The following is a 25,109-nucleotide window of genomic DNA, read 5'->3' as shown; positions in this document are numbered from 1 at the left end:
ACACACACACACACACACACACACTTCAAGTTTCTGGGAGGGGTAGACAACGGTAGTCTGAATGACAAGGGCAAAGCTAGAATCAGAGAGGCTGCAATCAACAGGCACAGAGTGGCACGGGTAGTGTATGACAGAAGAATTCCTGAGAAGCTGAAAAGTAAGGTGTACAAAACAGTGGTAAGACCAGTACTATTGTATGGTACAGAAATCTGAGGAGTAAAGGCAGAGCAGTTGAGGAAGCTAAAGATGATGGAGATAAAATGCTTTAGATGGGTGGTAGGTTGCACAATGTGAGACAGACAAACAAGAGAGGACATGAGAGAAGAAGGTAAAGTACTTCCAATTGCAGAGAAGTTAAAAGAGAACAGGTTACGGTGGTTTGGGCACGTGCAGAAAAGCAGAACATAATCTGGTGAAGGTTATTTGGGGCATACAGGAAGAATGCGAAAGGAAAGAAGGTTGTTCAGCAAAGACATGGATGGATTGTGTGAAAGAAGATGTGCGATAATCAGACATGACTGCCAAAGAAGGTAGGAGAGAGGCACTGAATATATATATATATATATATATATATATATATATATATATATATATATATATATATATATATATATATATACACATATACATATACATATACATACACACATATATAGATACACACATCTGCAAATTGATGCAGGCAGTTATTCTGATAATATAGCATGGTTTCCTGAATTATGATGGCTTTTGCAGCATTGCTGGATGTGTATAAGTGCATGTGCAAAACACAGTGTTCACACATTCACAAAATTATACAGGGTATTCCATGGACTCAACATTTGTTTTCTTTTATTTTAATCAGCAAAGTATCTTAGTCAACTGCTGATATTCTTGGTCTCGTCATTTAAATCCTACTGTTTTAGATTTTGACATGCATCTTGTCTACTACCTGATGGGCTTCCCACAAAAACACACACAATGTACAAACATACAGAACTGCTGTTCCATATTACCCCCAAATCCATACCTCTTAACCTCTTAGCACAAGAAATCTGAAATAAAATAACGGGGGAATACAGATTATAAATACTGCTCTTGTATACTTAAAGTGCTAGTATAACTGGATTTGTGTTACCATGTATTTTCTGAAGGATATATATTCTGAAACTCAAAAGTATGTCATTATTTAGTGACTTCAATCCTTAATGATTTCCCAGTAAACCACACTTTTAAAAAATAAATATAGGATGCAAAAATATGAACATTCTGTGAACATCTGGACAGTTGAAAAGTATGTCAGAGTCTGTCTTCCTGGTTTAACTCCTTGTCATTTCACCTTCATCTAAACAACATCCTTATGTATGCAGACTGCTTGCCCATTACACAATGATTTTTCTCTTGATAATTTCAAATCCAACCTTTATTAGGTCTTGAACAACCTTCACCGCCTAGCTTGCAATTAAGCAGTTTGTTCTCAACAAAACAAAATGAAAAATAAGATTTTTGGAAAAGCTGAGACTTGCATCCCTTCCTTCCTCAAACTTATTACTAAACTATAAACATACTACTAGCCCTTTCATCTACACATCGCCATGGAGGGTCACCCACATTAATTGTTACCATCGTCATGCAGGATCACCCACATTAATCATTACCAAACAAAATCAATTTTATCCCTATATGGATGTAGAAAAACTCTTACTTCTGAAGCTTGCTCAACTATTGGTTCTCTGCTTATTAGAACTTGCAGTTCTGAAACACACCCAGTTGAGGTGAAGAACACCTTAAAAGTGTCTTCCCTGAAAGGAACTGGATAGGGCACAAAGCTGCTAGCTCCAGGAGGGACAATGTTAGTTTCTCTAGCATATAATTCAAGTTCCATGATGGAGCCATTTGTTTCTTAGGAGGCTTGAGATGAATCACTCCCCTCAAAAACCGTTTAACAGAAGGTCTAGAATAAAGAATTGGTTTCTCCTGTAAACAAGGTGAAATAGCAAAAGCATGGACTTTTATGGAAGTGTAAGCAAAGCAATATTTGTAGACATCTGACAGGTATTCTAGGACCAGTACTACCATACCTTTTCTGGCACTTAGGTCACTGAAGTGGCACCAGAAGGAGAATCTTCCATTTTGCTAGGTATTATTTTTCTTGTACAAAGTTTCCTAGCCTCTGTCACAAAGGATGGAGGTGCTGACACCATCTACTCCTGAGATACAGTGAAGCTTTCCTTTATGGAGGACTGCTCATTGTACCATCAGTATACACCTTGCAGTGATCTATATCTTCTGCAAAGACATTACAAACATTGGTTTCTTGTCCCGGGGGAGGAAGGTCGTCCACTGAACCATATCCAAGGTTGCTCCCAGAAAGGCATTACCTGGGAAGGGGTGAAGGAGGATTATTCCCTGTCTGCAGTCAGTCCCAACTCTAAAAACATCTCTGAGTAAGGTTCAAGACATTAAAAGCATCCTGGTAGACCACTCCTACAATCAAGCGACTGCCCAAGTTAAGAGAGACCTAAATGCTATTTGTCTGGCCAAAAGCTATCATTGTAGCCATGCATTTTCTGAATACTCTGGGCAAAGTGGAAAAAACAAACAAAAAGGTTCTGAATTGATAACAGTGCCCCCAACCCCCAAGGAATCTTGGGAATTTGTGTTTTTACTTGGAGGGATGTGTAGGTATGCATCCTTGAAAAGCAGTGTTGCCATGAATGCTCCTTGACATTTGGTCTCTGCAAAGTGAGCACTTTGAAACTTTCAAAAATAGGTTTAGATGTAAAAGGTCTGAGATGGGTCTCAAAGAACCCTCACATTTCTTGGTACCAAGAACAACCTCGAATAAAATTTTCTGCCATCCTTCCCCCAGGGCACTCTTTCTATGGTTCCCGACTCACACATTTCTAAGCACTGTAGAAATTAACTGTCTGATGTGAAGTGTGACTTTTCCAAAACTGTACGCAATATCCCTCTCTGACAATGTTTAGTACGCAGCTGTCCAGAGTGACTGACTCCCAACTGTCTATAAAGGTGGACAAGTTTCCTCCAAGTTACTGGAGAAGATGAAGGGGAGGGTTAGCGATGAGGTGGATTTAGGGGAGAAGGAAACGGGAGGAAGGCCTGTTGGCTTTCTGTCTTATACTGGAGGGCCAGACCTTGGACATTCATACTGTACCCAAGTACAAATATTTGAAAAATCTGCTTAAGAGATTGGGTAGTCTCATTCTTATCCTCCAGTGTTTTGTACATTTCCAGTGCGGGTCCGAAGAGAAAATCCTTGCAAAAGGGGGCAGTACAAATCCCTAATGTCATTATTTGGAAGAAGAAGAAATAGTCAACCAGGCATGATTCCTGATGACTAGTATCATGGCTGCTGCCTGACATGATGCATCTACTACACTTTTTGGAACACCTGGCTACTTGTCAAAAGATCACAAAGGTCCAATAATCTTCTGTTTCAGGTCTATCTTTGATCCCCTCCACCTTTAGTCTGCTGATAACAGAGCATGTGAGGCTGTCAGTTCAAAGCCCTAAATGCCAATGTAGAGGTGGTATACACTTGATTTCTAAACCTATCCAGAGCTCTATGTTCTTTCTCACTTGGGATGTGATTTCTGGTTGGTGGTAACACTGTTCCACTGACACCACATCTGGATTAGCTACAGATACCCTATGGAAAACCTTGAACTCTGTAGAAGCAGTAAGGTGTCTGAGGAAAGGCAGCCACCAACGATGCATTTTCAAAGACGTATCTGAGGATGTCTAGCACTATAGAGATAGCTGGTGGCCTAGGTTTAGGAAGCCCAGTATAAGCCTTATATATCCACTGGCTCTGGGAGTACTCCTTGGATTCCCACTGAAAAGCTTCTTTCATTTTGTGGACAGTACCCCTAAAAGGAGAAGTCCTCTGGTGGACAGCTAAGGACAGGGTGTCTTCAGCTGACAGAAATGTGCCTATATATGCTACTTCACTAACCTCCAAGTCTGAGGAGTCTATCCAACCTTAGGTGTACCCACCCCTCTCTATTTTTGGAAGGAACTCCCAATGTCTGGTTCAGGCCTCTTTGATTTGAAGTAAGACATTAAAGCTTTAGTCAGCTGAACTAGTTGACCAAGGTGAATGCCAGATTGGGGGGTGGGGTGTCTAGCCAAGGCAACCTGGACTGCAACTTTTTGGTATCTGTGCCTTGTGTGTTCTAGGGGAGCAGACTTTGAGGGCTTAGGTCTTGGATGGATGACAGAGACCTCAATACGTCACTAGGAATCTCTTCATTTGTAAAAATCCTAGGGATCCAGTCTTCCACTTGAGTAAACGAGTACCTATGATGTCAAAGAATACATGGACACCAAAGGAAAGTCTGAGATTCTGGTCCAGGAGGGCATGCCAGAGACTGAAGGTGTTGGCACTTGCTGAGCTGCTATGCCAGAGGTGACAGCCCCAATGGAGTCTAGTCAAATGCTGACAGAGAATCTTTACTAGTGCAGAATTTCAAGAACTTGGAAACTCACTCATCTACGAGACACTCCGTTTCCTTTCTCTTCTACCTTTTTTGGTGTGATTCTTTTTAGGAGACAGGACCCCAGTGGCCTTGGATGAGACCACTGCAGCCATAAACCAGGTCTGCACCCCTTTTTTCTGGCAGTGAACTCCTGGAAAGAATATTGGTCGGGATACATTGTTCTTGTGGTAAACAATGCACAGTGGAGGCAGGAATCCATGTCATGCTCCAGTCTAAGGCAAAAAAGAAAAGGCACTTAAAATGAAAGTCTTTATGTGGGATTTGTTTACAGGTCTAACAGTTATTAACTTTAACAAAAGTTTCCTCTAATCCATATTAGAGACACTGATGAAGAGGAAGTAAAATCTGTTTAGCAGTGCTGCCTATTTTTTTATACCACTTCTGGGTGCGGCTTTCTTTGAGGTTTTTTTTGGTGTTTACCAAGGACCAGTACCTGTGGTATGTGTTGTGTGCAAAGAGAGGCTTTTTTATATATACATATATATTGGTTTACTATCAAAATTCAGAACGGCCGTACAACTGCCATTCCAAATTTTGATTGTAAACCACATATATATATATATATATATATATATATATACACACACACACACACACACACACACACACACACACACACACACATATATATATATATATATATATACATGAGTGTGTGTACATAAAGAGGGACAAAAACAGTGTTGTACCTTGTAATTTCCATGCTTTTCTTTGCTCTTCTTTGGCAATTTGTTCCATGTCTTTGTCGTATATGTAGTCTTGACACATGAAGCAGTATATACCCCCATACAAAAGGTCAATGGCTAGAAAAAGAAATAAATTAGTTTTACTAACAGAATTACATACTACAAATCTACAACATTAAAATTGTAACAGTATGAATCTGGTATTAAAGGTTAAAAGCATTTTGCAGTAATGGAACCAAAAGTTTTACAAACTATCCTTAAATAAAAGTTACTGACTAAAAAGAATTCAGATACATTTCTATTTTAAGTAGATATGTACCGAATAACATTCAGATACTGCAGCTCATTTCTGGAGCCTCACATACAGAGCAGGAAACCAAAACAGCTAGCATCCTGAGACAGAACAGTAGCCATAACATTATTTCTTATTAGCAGTCTACCTGCTGACACGATTCTGCTCTCAGTAAAGCAACCCCAAAGATGTGATTTAATGCAAGTTTTCATGAAATTGACACAAGACACACAAAGTGGAATTATGTATAATTTGTAATATTTGTAGGTTCAAACAGTGTCAATGAGACAGGAGAGGATGGCTATGGAACATACTTGCCACTGGACAACTATAGAAAAATACACTGGCACCAACTACAACTATTCTTAATCTCTGCAGCACAATTACATGGGACTATGGGGAAGACAAATATGTAGTTACAGGTTAAAGGTTAGAAACCTAGAAAGGCATAAAGAATATAACTTCATGTTTCTTACAACCATGCTTAGCAATGAGAGCCCTTTTAATGCTCTAGTTATCACTTTCAACTACAGTTTCTGCTGCATTGCTTCAATTAATGTTAAGATGTTTTATTTTATGCTCTTTCTGATATATTTGCTCATCACATCTTAGTGGCAGATTGACTGTTTTTATACTGAATAAGCCCCTTAAAAGCTACATGTACAGCTAAAATATAAATATATAAAAGATATGACGTTATTTTTAGAAAAAAAGATCACAGAGAATCTCAACAGGGAAATATCTGCTCAATTATAAATATTTTAAGTGTTTGAGGTTATTTACAGGTCCAACATAAAAAAAAAAAAAAAAAAGAACTGGGTAATGAATAACCTCCACATGGTAGAAGAAACCTATTGATATAAAACATGCTAAAAGAGAGGACTCATGTTTAAGATCACTGGACTATAAGCCCCATAAAAAGGGGTCTCTGGCTAAATTTTAGGACACAAAAATTACACTACAGGTTGTTTTTTTGTCGGTATATATCCTTTGAGACAGAATAGATCTGGAAATCAAAAGTATGCTACCTAATCTGCAAAGCAAGTCACCTAGCATAATGACTAGGCATGACATTTACAGAGACGAAAAAATCTAGGAAATTAAAAACATGAATCAGACTTGACTCAAGCTAAAGACAGGTTTACAGGAAACTGAATATTAAAATGGGACCCTCCCTTCAGTATTCTGAAGAAGCAATCTTTGCGAAAGCATTACCCAAATGTTTTCTAATTTTATTTTATCACTGGTTACTATCAGTTACTGTATCGTAGTTTTATAGTAGAGTGAACAATAATCCTCAGTTTGATCAGTAATTCTAAAATCTAAATCACCATGTAAAGGTATCCTGGCGGCTGTGGTGAGGCCAAAGGACAGGGCTCTTAGCTGGTAATGACTGGCTTCCAGCCGTAAGCGTAGAAATCTCATGGATCTACAATCTATTCTGATGTGATAGTACGCATCACAGATATCTACAGAGTACATCCAATCGTCCTTGCACAAGAGCAGTAGAATGGACTGAATAGTGACCATTCGGACTTTGATATACTGAAAACCAAGAAAAATATGGTTCAGGCAGCACACTATGTTCCTTAAAACTCACATGGTTTAATAAATTCATGACAAACAAGAAAAAATGTTGAAACCAGTCAAGTGTATAAAGCGCTTTTCGTCTGGTAATCTTCCAAGACTTCATCAGATACAACTAGGTCTGTTAAAACTTTCCTTATAAATCATTTAAAACAAACCATGACTTCCAGACCATTAAATAAAAAAAATTACATATATTAACCCTTTTTTACCCATACCACCCAGTTATAGTCATTTAATTTCATTCACTCTACATACAAATCTAAAATCTAAATCTAAAATACTTTTAAAATACATTTAATGTACAATAATGTTACTTAAAATAGTTTGAAACAGTGGGTATGCTATAAACCTAAGGAATCTACCCTGCCTGACATTTATTTCATCTCATCAAGCCTTTAAGTTTTAAAGTACAAGTGATCGAATAAATCTCATTCAACCCTGGTGGGTGGCAAGAATCTAATCTGAATTGCCATAATAATTCAAGTTTGTCTAAAAACAAACTTGTGGGACCATCTCTTCCATTTTCATATATCGAAATATGATCAATAACTTTGAATTTAAATGAATGGTTAGGGTAATCTACACAGTGCCTAGCCAGGGCATTATCTTGTTTTTGTTTGTTAATAGCATATGCATGTTCATATATCCTCTCTAGTAGTTTACGGTCTGTTTTTCCGATGTAAAAAGCTTGACATAATTGACACTGGGCCAGGTATACTATAGATTTCGAATTACAATTATATTTGCTCTTAACTAGATAATTCCCATCTCTTATTGTAAATTTCTCTCCTATTCCAACATATTTACATTGGTTACACATTTCGCAACGATATATCCCTACGTTTCTGTGTGTACCCACTACTTGTTTCTCTATCAAGTTTTTCATATGTTTACCTCTCCTGAAAGTAGTAACTGGGTATTCACCTACTTTCTGTATGATATCCCTTTCTGTAGACAATATGTTCCAGTTCTTCCTTAATATTTTTTGTATTTCTTTAGCATTTAAGTTGAATGTTACAACAAAGCTCAAAGGGAAATGTATCTCCTTTCCTTGATGTTAAATTCATTACGCACGCCAGACATATTCTGGAGTGCCATTGTTCCAACATCCATCTCAGTGATGTTATTTCCTTTATGTAATATTGGTTTATATGTCCCATTCTCTCGTTTTATTTGAACTTCTATAATAATATTTGAAATAAGTTCTTCTGGGTAGCCTCTACGTGAAAACATACGCCCAAGATTCACACATTCATCTTGAAAATCTTCCTCCCTAGTAATCATTTTAGCCGCTCACACCACTTGGCCCTTAACCACAAACTTCTTTCGGTGGAATGGGTGTGAGTTTGTGAAATGTAGGAATGAATTTGAGTAAGTGTTTTTCCTGAACAACTTTGCTGTATACCTTTGTTGGTGTATATCTTTATGTAATTCAACATCTAGATAAGCTATTCTCTCTTCCTGTTAGTCACTAGTGAATTTCAAAAAAATAGTTGTATTGTTAAAATAATTCACTATATCTGTTGACAACTTATGATCTCCCTTTATGATAATAAAAATATTGTCCAGGAACCTAGTATAAAAATAGGTTGCTTTATCTATAAATGTGTTGTTGATAACGAATTCATGTTCCCAAAAGGCCATCACGAGACAGGCGAAACTCGCCCCGCATAGTGAACCCATGGCAACCCTTATTCTTTGAAGGTACAATTCGCGGTTAAACGTAATAAAGTAGTTCTTGAGTACAATACTCAGCAATTCCTCTATTAATCTTTGATCTTTGTCAGGCGCTCATTTTGTTCTCATCAAGTCGACTACCCACTCAATACCTGTGTCCTGAGGGATAGAGGTATATAAATCACATACATCTACTGTAAGAAAATTAAATCCTTGGACAAATTCTAGAGAGTTAATGTTATCAAGAAACGTCCATGAGTCTTTACAGACTTTTAATTCTTGGCTCACATATTTCTTTAATATTAAATCAATAACCTTAGCACAAGAATATGTTACTGACCGTCTGGCATCCACTAGGGCCCTCATTGATGGGTCCATGATATTTTTATGTATTTTTGGGGCACCAAACAGTACTGGTGTCTTTGGGGATGGCATGGTCAAGTAGTTGTACATATGAACATCAATTAGAGTATCTAATACCCTAATCTAATACGCCTTTGATATACTGGTTCAAATTGCTCAGACCCAAAAATGGATCTCAGGTCCCCATTTTTCTATTGTACCAGAAAGAACCCTGAGTAAGTTCCAAACACTTGCTGGCCTAGGGACCACTTGGATGATTCTTTTGACCAGCAGGTTTTCTATTTCTGTAGTTGCTGCTTTCCTCTGACTGGTTCAAATGTCAGGAATTTTGTAGATTGATTGGGGAGGGTTGCTGAAGAGAAGAGGATATATAATTACCTCTGGATAGGATCCTCTGCACATAAGTGTCTTTGGTGATGGCTGCCCAGGTTTCCAATGCAGGGATGAAAGCCCCCCCCCCCCCACTGTCTTCAGAGTGCAGCAATCAGGCAACCTTTCAGGAGCGCTGGTAGGGTTTCTCAGAGAAGGGACCTCTAAAGCACTGGTTTTGAGGGCCTCCTCTGTCATGAGGGTGATGTCTACCATTGGAGTGCCCTCCTCTGCCACGGGGGCACCTGTCCCCACAGCAGTCTTGGGACTTATGGAACTACATTTTCCTACCACCCCTCTGGTTTCATGAAAATGTCCTTTATGGGGTAGAAAATTGTATCATTATGGCAGATAATGTACTTCCATCTTGCTTACTCCTAGATAAGGTTTCTTTCACCTTGAGGCCAAATAAAAAGTGGATCTATCAAAAGGCGCATTAATGAAGAATAACGTGAACGGCTTTGCAAAATCAAATAGGGGCATCCAAGCATGCTGTCTCATGGCAATTCTTGAGCCAGTGTCTCGCAAGAAGACCAACCACCTTTCTATCACAAAAGTTTGCACATTTTGCTGACATCCTCAAGGGGTTATTTGGGGGGCCCTTCTCCTTCACTGAAGTTGGTGGCTTCTGTTAAGGATTCCTGTGTGGAATCCAAGTACATCCTCTTAAACATATGCTTCTGAGGGGGCTTACTGGAGGGATGCTCTAGACAGGACTCAGAAGTGTGAGCAGAGTCCTAACTGAAGACAGTCTCCAGGTTTGTACGGACTGGCTACACCAATGAGACAGGATGTACAGATTCAGGGACCAAGGCAGACAGTTGAGGAAGGGGTGGACCTGACAGGGGCAAGCTTGCCTTGTCCACAGTGGTAAAAAATACTCTCTCTACTACATCGAAGACAAAAGACATGGAAGAAGAAAGAGCCACTATGGTAGGAGCTACCCAGGACAGCTCAGAGCATCACCACAATCCTGCCTTGAAGCAGAGTCAGTGGTGTGCTAACACCGAGGCTCTGAAAAGAAAGTTCAGCGTGAAGAGCATCAAACTTGAAACCAACCCCCTCAGACCTGGCACCAATACTATGACTCTGTGATCCCTTTGGCTATGACAGATTCAGTGTCAAACTGGATCAGAGAAGTTGCTAAGTCAAGGCAGGCAAGGCCTTCAGATACAAAGTGGACAAACTTGGAATTCTTGGGTCTGATGGCTCTGAAACTCAAGGTCAGATCAGTGTAGAAGTCAACAGTTTGGTTTGGGTTAGTTTTAGGCTCATGGATCCAATGGGAGATGGAGCCGGTAAAACTCCAAAATGAATCTGGGTGTCTGGAGAAACATCTTCATCATCCTCTCCACATCTGCGTCCGATAGAAACCCAAAAGTCTTGAAGAAGTTAAACAGAGAGCCTAATACCATGACAGGAATGGATCCCATTCCTATGTCAAAGTATGATCACAGTTCATGAAATGTGCACTGTTTCAGTCTTTGGTGTTAGCTAAAAGTACTCTTTGCAGCAACCGCAATGTGCCCAGAAATGACTCTTCCAACAATTCATAACTCCAGTCCGCTAATGATTGGCAGTTGATTTTTACGTACCGGCTTGCCAGGCCTGACGCACAACCTTCAACAAAGGTACGCCCATTCACGCATGTCTCCACGCAGAAGATGCTCTAGCTGAGAATCAAACCAGACAGCGTATTACTGTGAGGCGACAACGCTACCGCAGCACCACCACCTCGGGTAGTTACATGTATTGGTAACGTATCTGAATAGGACTGTAAATTCTTTTTTATGAGACCCATTGCACTTACTATTTGAACTGTCTGGGTATTCTTTTTCCACATTGCCCTCATTTCTGGCTGCCAATTCTGGTATTATGACTGTGTCTCTCTGTATGTAACACACTAACTGCTGGGTGTAGCGATTTCAATACTACTTTTGTTTTCTTTACATGGACTACTATATCTGGTGTTCCTGCATCTATTTTTTGAATTCCCAGTAATGGGTGATCCAAGGTGTTAAAAACATCATTTTCTATAATACTTTTTGACTCAAATTTCCAATACTTCTCAGCTACTTCAATATTTTAATGTTTGCACAATTCCCAATGCAACAGTCTTGCCACATTATTATGCCTTTCAGTATACAAGCCTTTTGCCATTAGTGTATTACACCAATCAACAAGAAGTGTGATTGTTTCCACTTTTTTTTTTTTTTTTTTACAAAATCAGCATTTGTCTGTTTCTCTGACATGTTCAATGGGCTTTTTAACCAACTTGTACATTGTCCACTATCCTGGGCCTCCAACTTTCATCTTTTGGTTTAACTTCACCTGTCCTTGACCATTCCTGCATCGGATCCTAATCGACATTCGGTTGTTCCAGGAGTTTTCTGTATTTACAACTATATTTATGCATTTCCACATTTCTTGCCTTCTCATCTGATACTACATCTTATATTCTTTCTTTTGTTTTTTTGGGCACATTCAGTTCCTACTTGATTTTTATCTACTTCTGGTTTGATATCCATTCCTGCTTGACACCGAATGCTTTTGACAAATTAACCAGGGAAGTCATCTTAGACTTGTTCTCCTCATGTTTCAAAATTTCACTAGGTTTGGATCTTGTGAGGTCAGCAGATATGTATGTAGTCCAGATCTATATTACCATATTGAATGGTAAAAATGTTGAACGCTCACATGAGGAAAAACGTACAAGAATGAACTTGTTTTTTGGGGTCGTGGTACAGTGAGGAATGGAATATTTGCCCTTTCCTCACTGTAGTGCGACCTCGGAGTTGGAATATACATTTACTGGAGGGGTAGCAAGTTCGTTCTTGTACGTTTACGCTCATGTGAACGTTCAACATTGTTACCATTCGATATGGTAATATACACCCATGCAGTCTTACAACTGCATATCTATAAATGTAATCAATTTCAAGGAGGCCCATACCTCCTCCAGAATGGGGAATATATCATCTTGGTATGCATACTCTGAATTTTACAAAACGTTTCCTAAGCATGAAGCAATTTTCTTGTTTCCCTGTCCCACTGAGACAATACCTTTTGGGGCCAAGTCAATCACCCCAAAACTGTAAGTTAGAACAGGAAGAACAAATTAGTTTACAGCTTGGATTTGGTTCCTAGATGTTTGTGCTATTTTTAGTATTAATTTTAGTCTTCTAAAATATTCCTTACCAATTTTTATTCACATTTGTACATGTTTCATTGTTGATCTTTTATCATTTCCCAAATATCCATACACTCCCTCTTGCTCAAGTTCTTTTATAACACATTCCTGTCCCAGAATGAATGATATTTTCTTGGTGCTGCAGCTTTCCAATTTTAATGATTGATTTGGCACATTTATCACGACCAAATGACATTCTTATATCATATGAGAAAGTTTTAACCACTTACAGTTGTGCTTTCAGTTTCTCATCTGACGAACTACACAGTTTTAAATAATCCACAAAAGGATGAGAAGTGTTTACACTGTTGTTTTCTGGGAGCCAAACTGTAGCCATGACCTAAATCTGTTAAGTAGACGGCTTAATGGGAAGACAAAAGAGCAGAGGTGACAGTGTGCCACCCTGGAATATTCCTCTTTTAATTTTTAACAGTGGGATAATAATGTCCTTTATCATGACTTAGCTATAAAAGCAGTATGCTACTGTTTCATGGTCATTGTAATGTAATTGATCAATGTATCTTCTACATTTGTAAGCACTCTTATCCGTGAATGTGGGATGCTGTCAAATGCTTGTTTGTAGTCTACCCATGCCATACTTAGATTCTTCTCCTTTTTACAATTCTCCATTATGACTAACAAATGATCCTTTGTTGAATATGACTTTCTTTTGTTACCTTTTAGTTCTATTGTCATAACTGAGTTTTCTTCTAAATGACTATAAACTCTGTCATGCATTAATTCCAGATTATAGTTTATACATCGTTGGAAGCCAAGTTATAGGTCTATAGGATATCTTGCAGGTTCATAGGCATTTGCGAGGCTAATGACCACAAGGGCCTTTTTAAGCCTAGCCATGCATCCCATATCTCTGACAAGTTCTGGTACCATTAAGAAGTGAAAGCAGGAGCTTGGAATGTGAAACATTTACAAGCGGGCTCCTGGGAGATGACCATTTACAGGATGCCTGCGTCTATTAGAGACATAGGTGCCAAGCCAGGGGTGAATTTCCTGATCCCCATCCAATTGTACAAGTTGCACTTGAATTGGGTTAGGGAGGAACTTTGCTTCACATGGATGGGTAGCCTGTTCCAGAGAAACGGTAGCATCTGGTATACATGCCGGTCTCTCCTCAGGTGCTACTTATATAACATCCAAGGTTTAAGTCTTTAGAAAGAGTAATCATGATGCTGTTTGTTTTGGGGATATGCAGGAGGTCCATCCAAGTGTGGTCTGACAATGACTTGTATGCCAGGCACAGATCTTCCCTCAACAGCCTGTAGGAGGCAGAAAACAGGAATAGGGCCTTGAGGCAGTCTGCAAAGGACATGTTCCTTATGCCCTGTATTCCTTTAGTGAGGAACCTCTGAAGACATTTCAGTTGTTGGATTTGCCTGGTTAGGTACATACCAAATGGGGCACTGGACTCAATGACAGGTCTGATGAATGCCAAATACAGTGGAACAATGACTTCCTTGGAGCTAGATACCATATCTTTGTTCATAAGTTGCACAACATAAAATGATTTCCTCATTACTGTAGATACGTGATGGTCAAAGGCTAGATTACTGTCTGTGTATGTCCCCAAGTCCCTGACTACTGGGTTAACTCATAGGGGTTTGTTGTAAATGAATGATAGTTACCAGGGGTGGATGACTTCCTGAAGGATACTATTATGCATTTCTTGGCATTTAGTTTTAGCCCATGGCTCTGGCACCAGTTGTTTGCCTCTGTCAGCCCTTAATGGACAATATTTGTGTCAGTGGGCGATTCAATGACAGCTCCTAACTTGCAATCATCTTCTAATTTAGTCAGCCAGAGGCCATTAATATTGGCCATGACTTTAGAGAAGTAAATGCCAAAAAGAAGCGGTCCCAGGACCGATCCTTTAGGGACTCTGCTTGTGACTGGCCTCTTTGTATAGATGGACTCCCCAATTCTAACTTCCTGGGTCATGTCTGTGAGCCAGCTTGCTATCCACCAGGTGGCATAAGGGTTTGTACCTAACCTCATAAATTTAACAATGCCCGAGTGGGAGATTGTGTCAAATGCTTTGGCCAGATCAAAGTAGCCAGTGTCAACCACTTTGCCCCCATCTATTGCTTTGGTGACCTCCTCAAAGAAGTCCACCAGGTTGAGTAGGCATGACCTGCCCTTGATGAAATCAATTTGGGTTGGGTCCAGTGTCTGGAGGTTTCCTATGTCATTATTGATCATTTCCATGATAATTCTTTCCATGGCTTTGCATACGAGACTAGTAAGACTTGTGGGTCTGTAGTTTTCAGGGTCTGTAGATGACCCACCTTTGTGCACTAAGATGACTACTACTGTTCTCCATTCTTGAGGCACAAAGCCTGTTTGGAGGCTACAGTTAAATAACCATTCTAGAGGGCCTGATAGATCTTGTTTCATGCTATACAGAAAGCATCCTGGGAGATTGCATCAGTGATGCAGTACTCTTGGCCTTAGAGACAGCATTAAGGACCTGTTCGCTAGTAATAGCAGGAGGAGTTATATTTTATGCTACTTCCTGAGGGAAGCCTGAGGGGAGAGAGGGGTAAAGTTGGAGCTGAATTTGTCAGCCAGTAGGTTTGCTATGATCTTCTGGGTCAGTACTGGTGGCTCCATTTACAATGAGCTCTACACACAACTGAGCATTTCCTCTGAGGTTGCAGACATTGCTAAAAAAATGCCTTGTGGTTGTCCTTGACCTGGGAGATCACTTTACCTAAAATTTGGCTTTGGTAGACTATTTGTCCTCTGAGTTGCTTGTTTAGTTTGAGAAGAATGCTTTTATCCTGCTGGCTGCTACAGCTCCTAAATTTTTGCCATGATTATCTTCTATGTGTTATATGGCCTACTGATGTGATTTCTCCAGGGTGGCTTGTTTTTCTCTGAGAGAATTCTGTACTTCCTCCTAGTGGGTACAGCTGCCTCTATGCAGGTTTTAACATGCTTGTATAGGGTTTCTGTAAACAGTTCTGCGTAGGCAGCAGTATTCACGGGGTTTATGGGGGCTTGAAATTTTGCCAGGTTATCACTTAAGAGTAGGAAGTTAGGCTTAGAGTAGTTCTTGAACATTCCATGATTGATCGGGGTTCCAGGTTTTATTTTTACTTCATAGGAGACCATGTTATGGTCTACCCTTACCAGAAAAGACATTACACTAGGGCTTGTGCAGGATTCGCCCATATTACTGAGGAGAAGATCCAATATGGTTGCACCTCTTGTTGGTGTACTGACAATCCGGTCCAAGGAGCTTGTATTTACAACATCCAGAAATCCCTGTGCTCATACGTTTGGTGTTGTATATAGTTTAAATACATGGTATGGCTTTCCTGGGAGGAGTATCATTTTTCCTGTTGTTAACCAGGTTGGCATCTGTTTGGGGTGCACATATAAATAGCTCTTACTAATGACTAAATTTTCGTATAAAGATGTTAATACTTTTAGCCAGCATCTAGACCTTGGGTTTCCAATTAGGAGTTTTTCTTAAATTTTGTTTGAATTTCTGTATCCTTTACTTCATCCCATTTTATATCCTGTACATTTCAACTTCTTATTCTTTCTTTTACTTCTGTTTATTCAGCATCTTTGTTATATTCCACAGGATCTTCATAGACATTTCTCCAAAATGTGTCTATTTCTTATTTTTTGCCAGTGTTTCTATTCCTTTTGCCTTGTTTTCCAATTCTCTATAAAACTTTTCTGGGTCATTCAATAAATTGCTTATTTTGTACTTTTCTTTCATATTTATCTGCATATCTTGTAAGTTTTTCTGTCTGTGCTGACATCGTTAGTTTATTTGCAATAGCGTATGACCGATCCTGGTCTGTTCTGATACTGCACACTGTTACCTCCACATCTATCTTTGAGTATTTTTGTTGAGCTGTTACCTCTTCTGTACTCTAACAGCGACACTTCTCATCTTAATTGCTTTATAGTCTTCTTTGTCCGATACTTCTATGATGGCATCTTATTTCTCCCCTTCCTTTCCCCTTACTTCTGCACAGTAACATATCCTATTTACTTCAGGTATATCGCATGAATTTCTATGAACAGTCTTAATTGATGTGTTCATTTGTTTTATCAAGCGTCTAACATTTTGGGTCTTACTGACTTTCTGTAGTCTATTTCTTTCATTGATGTTAATACATCTATCTATCTCAATTAAATCAAGCAAGTCTTCCCTTAGATCTACTTCTAAACTAGGGGCACATTCTTTATTCTCCTTTTCCTGTGAGCATTCTACAGAAAGTTCCAAAACATCTTCCTGTGCCATAATCTCTTCAGCTTCTTACTGTGTCATCCATTACTCTTTCAAATCAGAACTCATTGGCCTATCACTCCACAACATTAACTGTGTCAGAGTTGCCACAATTTCCTGTTCTCTCCCTTGCTGTGTAATTCCAACTGAACTTTTGTACTGGTTTCCTACTGAAGGCTCCAAAGTATCTTCATATGGCAACTGATCAGATGCTTCCCTGCTCTACTGATTTCTCCTTAATTTGGGGATTCATGCTGTAGGTGGATTGGACACTCTAAATTAGCCCTAGGCATGAGTGTGTGCATGTGTGTGCCTTCTGTGGAAGGTTGGGTGCTGGGCTGGCAATTCTACACCGTAAAACTCCATTGCCAGTCATGAGCGGACAGGTGCTCCGCTGTGGCGGCCCCTAACCGGGAAAAGCAGAAAGAAGAAGATTATTCTATCGTGCTGTGATGTTATAAGAGTTAAATGTTCTATAATAAATCCTTCACTTTGCAGGTAATCCACAAAACTTCAGCTTCTATTTCTTTAACTTCTCCATTATTAATCCTTTTTTCTACTTTCCCCATTTGTTTTCTTATTGTAAAATTTTTCATAACTGGACACATTTGCCTGTATTTCTCTTCAAATATCTTTGGTGGTGCTTTTTTTTTTTATACTTATCAGTTTTGCTCTCTCCTTTGCATAAATATTGCACCATATTAAATCTCTTTTTCTGTCTCATATCTATGTTTCTTCTTCAGAGGTCTCTTGCTCTTCCAGTCTCTCCTTACTTGGGGGACTCATTGTTCTATCATGCTGTGACATAACCTGTGTTAGACTTTCTACACTAAATCCTTCCCTTCACAGGTATTCCATAACTTCAGCTTCTATTTTTATTTTACCGTCTTACTTTACTAATCTTCTATTCTGCATTCCTCCTTTGTGATCCTATTTTTTTGTACTGGGAAATTTTCCATAACCGGGTGCCTTTGCCTATATTTCCCTTCGAATATTTTTGGAGCTGCTTTTTATTTGTATTGATTAATTTGTCTTTTTCCTTTCCATAAATATTGCACCATATCAGATCTCTTTTTCCCTATGTCCACATTTCTTTTGTATACTGTTCTAAAATCTCTAGATTTTGTTCTTTATATTTTCTCACTTCCTCAATTGCGTCTTTTTCCAAACAGCCAAAGGTTCCTTGTTCTACATAATGTTTTTCATGAATTTGTTGTATTAATGAACAGAAATCTGCATTTGAAGCTTTTGAAAGTTTTGCTTGTGGTGAGATTTTGTAAAAAAAAACTCCTTGCGAAGGTACTCACAAAGACTTCAGGATGAATTCATTTCTGGCAATAGTACTCTCCTTTGGTTGCTGATTTTATCATCTCTCCATTTGGACCCTAAATGACCTGAGAGATGATGAGGTAGAGGGTGGCCTGGAAGTCTTTCAATGGATCTCCTGTAAGAAAAGAGAATGGATCCCCATCAGGTAATGGCAGGATGCTATGGACCGGTGATTTGAGTTTTGACCTCAATCGGATCTGAGGAAACAGACTGATCCAAGGGCTTGGAGACTTTTCAAGTGGAGCTGAACCAGAAACAGAGGAAGAACGATGATTTGCTAATGAACCCCCCTTTGTCTTCTCAGAAGATTTTTTGGAAGGATACGGAGCTCCAGACGTAGAAGAAGAAGATGTAGAAGACAGTAAACATTTAAGCACTAGCTTGCTATGGCTCTCAACTACAGCTAGACAGTTAAAACACCACACATATATCACATTCCACCTCAAGATGAGCTGATCCCAGATAATAAATGCACTCCTGGTGGGCAGTGGACATACTGAAAAAAAGTACCTAGTCAAAGGAAAAAGCAGAATACCAGCAGTGGTATATGGAAAGAAAAATACCAACAATGATAATTAAGATGTACCTTCAACTGGTAGCACTAGTACAAAAGTGGAGTAACAACAAAGCACGATGCCTGTAAAGGAAGCAGAGAAAGACAAAGAAATTAATCATTTTTTTAAATATTATATAAAACAACTAGAAGAAAAGAAACAGGAGAGGTAAAAAAATAGAATAGCTTAGAAAGCTATTAAATATCGTTAAAAAAAAACAAAAAAAAAAAAAACACTTATCCTCTCCACTAACACCCAAGCTAAGGCAGAACACGTCCATTCACTGAAAAGGCAAACAAGATCTGAGTTAGTTCAAGTTAAAGAGGAGGGTAAGGGGAGGAGCTTGAGCTACAGAGCCATGTCTTTAGAAGACGAAGTCAGAACTGAGGCAGGATCAGAGACACATTGGAATGAGATGCATTTCAAACCATCAATCTGGAAGTAAGCTCTAAACAACCCCCACAGCCTGACTACTCACTCCCAAGAAAAACCTTATAACAAGGGGAAATCCTATGTAAGGTCATTAAGCTGTAAAAACAAGGACACTTATCCATCAGAATACAAAGTGTTTTTTAAACTAAATACACGTTATTCCTTCTGAAGGGAGTGTTGCTGCAAGACTCGCTATGGAGATTATTTTTTTGTACAATCCTGTTTTAAAAATTCCAGGTGACCCAGCACTTCAGACAATCTGAGGTGCTGGTTGGATAACAGGGACTGCTCTACCAGAAGTGGATTCCTAGTACCTTCATTTTTGAAATATACTGAGAGCCATCTTCTTGGTCAGAGACTATTCATGCGTGAACATATCAACCTGTATGCAAATCATGCTAGATGACCTCAGTATATGAGCTGCTATGAGAAAAAAGTGCAGTGCCACAGCCCGTTTCCAAACCCTCACAGCTGCAAGGGGTATGAGCATATTTCTTCTTGCTTGTTTATCTACTATACCACTACCACACTATATGTGAGACTGGAGGTGGCAACCTAAGGGAGCAAGTCCTGCAATGCTGGGAGGACTGCTCTCTTCTCGAGAAAATAATGACATACATTTGGGACTCTTGGGAAGTGCATTCTCTGTTCTGTCCAGTTTAAATAATGCCCCCACCACAAGATGGGCACATCCATGGTCACTACAATGTTTGGATGTGGTATGACAAAGTGGAGTGCTGCGACCAGATTGTGCGGGTCTATTCACCAGAGAAAACTCCTGGTACAGACCTTGGACAGTTATGTTGTTAGTCATGGGTCATGAGGCCTGGCCCCGCTTATTCTGAAGAATACATTGTAAAATGCGCACATTTAATATTGCATAAGGGACATCTGAGTTAAAGTCATCATGAGTCCCAGCACTTAAGTACAGTAACAGCAGAAGGTTGAGATTTCTGAATTAGGCTTGAAACTTCATAGATAATGGAAGAAACCCTGTTTAGTATCAGTTTGACTTTTTGGTGCAGCATGTCCAACTGGCGCTCTATATAGACTAGGTTTTGAGACAGTTCCAGGAGGGATTTGGCAAGTACTGCCTTGCAAAGATTAACTTCTCTTAGTGGGCACTGCTAGTAGCAAAGCATCTAGATATAGAAAAATCTGTACTCTCGAGAAGTTGCATGCAAGCTGTGACCAGAGGTATGTATTTGGTACAAACCCAAGGGGGCTGTGGTGAGTCTAAACAGCAGGACCCAAAATTGATAATGACTGGCTCCCCTGCCCAGAAGTGGTGGAATCTTCTTGATTCTTTTACTTTCTTTATGTGCAGATGGGCATCTTGAAGATCTACAGAGGACATCCACTCCCATGCCAGAATACACAGCAGGATGGACTGTACAGAGACCTTCTGGAAGTACTCCTTCATAAATTACTTCAAATGGCTTAGATAGAGGAAAGACTGGAGGGCTGTTGTCTTCCAGGGCACAAAGAAGAACATGGGGTAGAACCTAGATCTTCTCCAGTCTGGAGGCCCTTTTTTGTAGATGGTTTTCAAACTCCTTTAAGACTGCTTTTTGTTTGTTAGTAGTTCCAAATATGGAATAAAGAGGCCTCAGGATATAACTTCCCTGCTTCACTTGTCAGTTGTAATGGACTGCTGTGCTTGAAGATGTAGGGAAAACAACCTCCAAATGCCTCCACAGTGGAGCAGTTGGACAGCCCTTAAGGATTCATACTGGCAAAACCCTTGAAATGGCCTTCTATAACCATAATGATTAGGATCACCTCTGCGGTCACAAAATTATCTGTCCTGTGGCTGTTGGGACTTATGACACCTTAAGTTCTTAGCTCCTTTTTGATTTCTCTGAAAGGTTCTTTAAGGAACTGCAAACTTTACCACAACAGCTGTTAACATTTTGCCCAATTGCTCACATTGTAACAGCTTCTCCGTAACTTAATGCCAAACAACGCTGTGTTGTTAAAAGAGGCACTGACAAACGCTACCTTAAAGTGGTCCTTGAAGTCTGTAAGAAGCTACCAGACTTGTTTTCTCATAGCTAATCCTAAGTCAGCAGATCTAGCTACCTTATCCATAGCATTACGAATGGGACACATGGTCAGCAAGGAGATGGAATTTACTGTTGCCACTTGGGTCTCCAGCTGTTCTAAAGATACAGTCAAAAGCAGCTATTTCAAAGCATCCACTTTCTCTGACAGATCTCTCTGAAATCTGATCATGTGTGCCTTGTTGTTCGGGGACCTGATGAGAATGTAATGGATGTATAATACTTGCTTCCCTAGACTATCCATCATCCTAGGCTCTTTCCGTTTGTGGGATGAATAGCCTGGGAATCCTCTAGGATGTCTTTCTTGACAGCTGCAGCTACCTCTACGCAGTCACAAGAGGTTCTTTGCTCCAGTGCAGTCTGTCTGTGCGGGTCAACACTGTGTCTGCCTTCCTGGGTGCAGCCAGATCTGGTTCTGCTATGCCTTACAGCAAACCATATCAATCAACATGTGTGGTGGAGGCACTACCCAAACTGCTGGGGGAAAGGACTTGCATGCATCCTGTAGAATCTCTTCCACAGGGGTAGTAGGGTCTACAAGCCAGGATCCCGTTTACTTCATAATTTCCAGGATATCGCTAAAGGTAGCATTTTCCAGAGGGGATACTTATTTATTATTTTATTTATTTACATTTGTTGATCGGGAATGTCCGACTGGGCGCAGGTCCACTTTCAGGGAGAAAAGCTCCACAAATTAAAATATTACAGACATAGTTACAGACGAAGAATCCTAGCAATTAAAATATTACATAGTTACAGATGAAGAACATAGTACATTCAGTAGATAACTAGCATCTGGTCCAACAATGAAGTCATAGCAGATATTAACAATTGCTACAATAAGAAGTTACTGCCGTACAATAAGTAGATAGGCATGGAAGTGTCAGAGCTTGCTGTAATCAAAGGTAGTTTGTGGAGTGGAAGAGAGGTAGAGGGTAGATAGAGTGGGAGAAGTTAGAGGGGAGAGTTACAAGGGCATAGCCAGCATGTTTTAGGTGTGCTTTAAGTAAAGCTTTAAAGTGGGAGCATGATGGTACAGAGGTTATTGTGGAGGGGAGGGTGTTCAATAATTTGGCTATAGTGCTGGATAATAGTGTTTCTCCAGCAGTGTTATTGGCTCTAGTAACCTGTAATTGATTTTTGTTGCTGGATCGTAGTGGTCTGGTGGTGAGATAGGGTTGGAGTAGATTCTGGAGGGATGGGACCTTTAGAGGATGGTTTACTAGTTTGTGGGCGAGTGCAAGTTGATACCATTGAGGGAGGTCTAGTCAGCCTAGTTCAGTAAGTGAGAGACAGTGGTGACTGCAGTAGGATGCCCCAGTGGCGAACTTGGCGATTTTGTTGTAGCAGGTCTCAAGTTTATTTCGATCGCATTGCCATAGGTTGGTATATATTGGAGAAGCATAAAGTAGGGCGGAGATAAGGTGCGAATTTGCAACTGAAATCCTAGTTGCTTTGGTAAGGAGTTGCTTATTTCTGTATAAGGCTCCTAGTTTTTTGTGGACTTTTTTTATGGTCATGGACATGTAAATGTTACATTTGAGATTGTTGTCTATTTCAACTCCTAGCAATTTGGTGTGATCTGTTGGGGGAACAGTGGTGTTGTCTTTTGCTGTGATGTTAAAGTGAGCGTTGTTTTGAGTATGTTTGGTGGGTTCGAAGATGAGGAGTTTAGTTTTGTCTGGGTTGAGCATTAACTGGGCATCAGATAGCCAAGTTTCAACAGAGGAAAAGGCATCCTGTGTGACCTTTTGCAGTTTGGGTAGGGACTGGGCTGAGTAGATGATGGTTGAGTCATCTGCATATTGTATGTGTGTCTCATTGTTTGGTGGCAGAGGCTAGATTATTGGTGAAAATAAAGAGTAGGAGTCCAAGGACGGATCCTTGGGGAACACCAATAGAGACAGGTAGTTGGGGAGATACGTCATTTTGCAATACAACGGACTGCTGGCGGTCAGGCAGGTAACTCTGAAACCAGTTGGTGACTGATTGAGAGAAGGATAGGTTATTGAGTACAGAGATGAGTTGTTTGTGTGGGACCATGTCAAATGCTTTGGATAGGTCTAGGAAAGTAGCAGAGGAGAGATGGCCATTGTTTTTATGGTGAAGGATAATGTTAGTAAAAGAGAGTAAGGCAATGGTGGTGCTATGGTTTGGTCGGAAACCATGTTGAGTATTAGAAAGAAGGTTGTTGGTAAGGAGGTAGTCTGAGATTTGAGAGTGAATGCATCTCTCTAGTATTTTGGAGAGTGGAGATAGAATCACTACGGGGCGGTAGTTGGTTAGTTCTGTGGAGGGGCTGCCTTTGTGGAGGGGAATTATGTGTGATATTTTTCATAGTGTAGGGACGTAGCATTCTGACAGAGATTGGTTAATCAAAATTGATACTGGGTAGGCTAGGGTGTCAGCTGCAATTTGTAGGAATTCACTTGGGAGTTTGTCTACTGCAAATTTTGTGGGTTTAAGTTTAGTTAAGAGTTTTCTTATGTTGGAGGTAGGAATGGGAGAAAATGAGAAGAGTGTGGGGAGATTACTGGGTGAAGGTGTGGGGTGTAGGAGAGGGGGTTGTGTTTTCTAGCTAGTGATAGTACGGTTTGTGTGAAGTGTGTGTTGAATGAGGTAGCAATATTTTCTGAGGGTTGAGGAATGTTAGGTGGAGGGGTGGAGGATGGAGTTTATGGAGGTCCAGAATTGTTTGGGGTTGTGTTTGGAGAAGTTGAGGGCAGACTTGTAGTACTGGATTTTGTCCTGCTTTATTGCGTAGTTCTAGGAATTTCTGTCTAGCTGGGCGGGTTTTGTTTTTGCGCCAGTGTTCCCAGGCTTTATCTCTGTTTTTCATTTCTGATCTAGTGTTTTTCTGTAGCCATGGGGAGGGTTGGGCTTTGGTTCTGGTAAGTCTTATAAGGTTGTGGTTATTTAGGATGCTTAGGAAGGTAGTACTGAAAAATTGGACTGAGTCATCTAGGCTGAGGTAATTTAGAGGGTACCAGTTACATTCTTTGAGGGATGAGATGAATGTGATTGGGTTAAAGTGTAGTTTTTTACTTATTTAATGGTAGATGACAGGTTTAACTTGGTATAGGTGTTTTTTGAGTAGGAATGTTGGGGAATGATCACTGAGGCTATCTGACAGGCAGCCTGCTATATAGTAATGGGGAATCTTTCTAACTAGTATCCAATCCAGGGTAGTGTGCTTGCTGGAGTTTTTTGTTGGTGACTGGACTAGATGGGTGAAGCCATGAAGGTTTAGATGATGGGCTGGATAGTTGCTGCAAAAGGATTGCCAATCAATATTGAAGTCACCTAAAATTATGGTCTCTTGGGGGAGATAGTGGGTAGTCCAGCTAAGATTTTCTAGTGGAGGGATATTTTGGCCAGGTGGGAAGTAGCATCCTATTATGTTGATGGTTTTATTTTGGTTTATTTTCAGGTTGGTATATATTATTTCTTCACTGGCAATTTGGGGTTGCTGATGAGTTTAGGATCTGGATGTTTAGATGTTATTTAAATACTATAGCTATACCACCTCCTTTCTTGATTAGTTGGACTAGTCTTAGTATGTTGTAACCATTAGGGAGGATTTGCTCACTGGTAATGTGAGTTTTTAGCCAGGTTTCTGTCAAGATGATTATATCTGGGGAGTACAAGTCTATGGTGGCACGGAGTTTGTGGACTTTGTTGGTTATACTTCTGATATTTAGGCTTAGCAGAAGGAGGTAATTTGGTTTTCTACTGGCTGGGATTTGGGAGAAGTTGTGGTTGTTAGTCTGATTATTAGAAGTGGGGTTAGAGATG

General features: G+C 39.9%; 1 protein-coding gene across 4 annotated transcripts in view; it reads right to left on the bottom strand.

Annotated features, from left to right (window-relative positions):
- The window catches only part of LOC122816538 (ubiquitin carboxyl-terminal hydrolase 22-A), a 2,071,246-nt gene that overhangs the window by 1,086,394 nt on the left and 959,743 nt on the right, over positions 1-25,109 (bottom strand). For 2 of the 4 annotated variants that reach the window (XM_044089386.1, XM_044089389.1), the window contains 2 exons: positions 18,852-18,902; positions 5,192-5,305 (listed from right to left, as the gene is read on the bottom strand). In XM_044089386.1, coding sequence (XP_043945321.1) covers positions 5,192-5,305; positions 18,852-18,902 — 165 coding nt within the window. The remainder of the gene's footprint in view (positions 1-5,191; positions 5,306-18,851; positions 18,903-25,109) is intronic. The other 2 variants (XM_044089387.1, XM_044089390.1) reach the window with 1 other exon arrangement.

Source organism: Protopterus annectens, chromosome 12.part0, assembly GCF_019279795.1.
Source record: "Protopterus annectens isolate FY-2018-M chromosome 12.part0, PAN1.0, whole genome shotgun sequence".
NCBI classification, from domain to species: domain Eukaryota; kingdom Metazoa; phylum Chordata; order Ceratodontiformes; family Protopteridae; genus Protopterus; species Protopterus annectens.
Note: the sequence above shows the minus strand (reverse complement) of the source record. Positions and strands in the feature narration are given on the sequence as shown.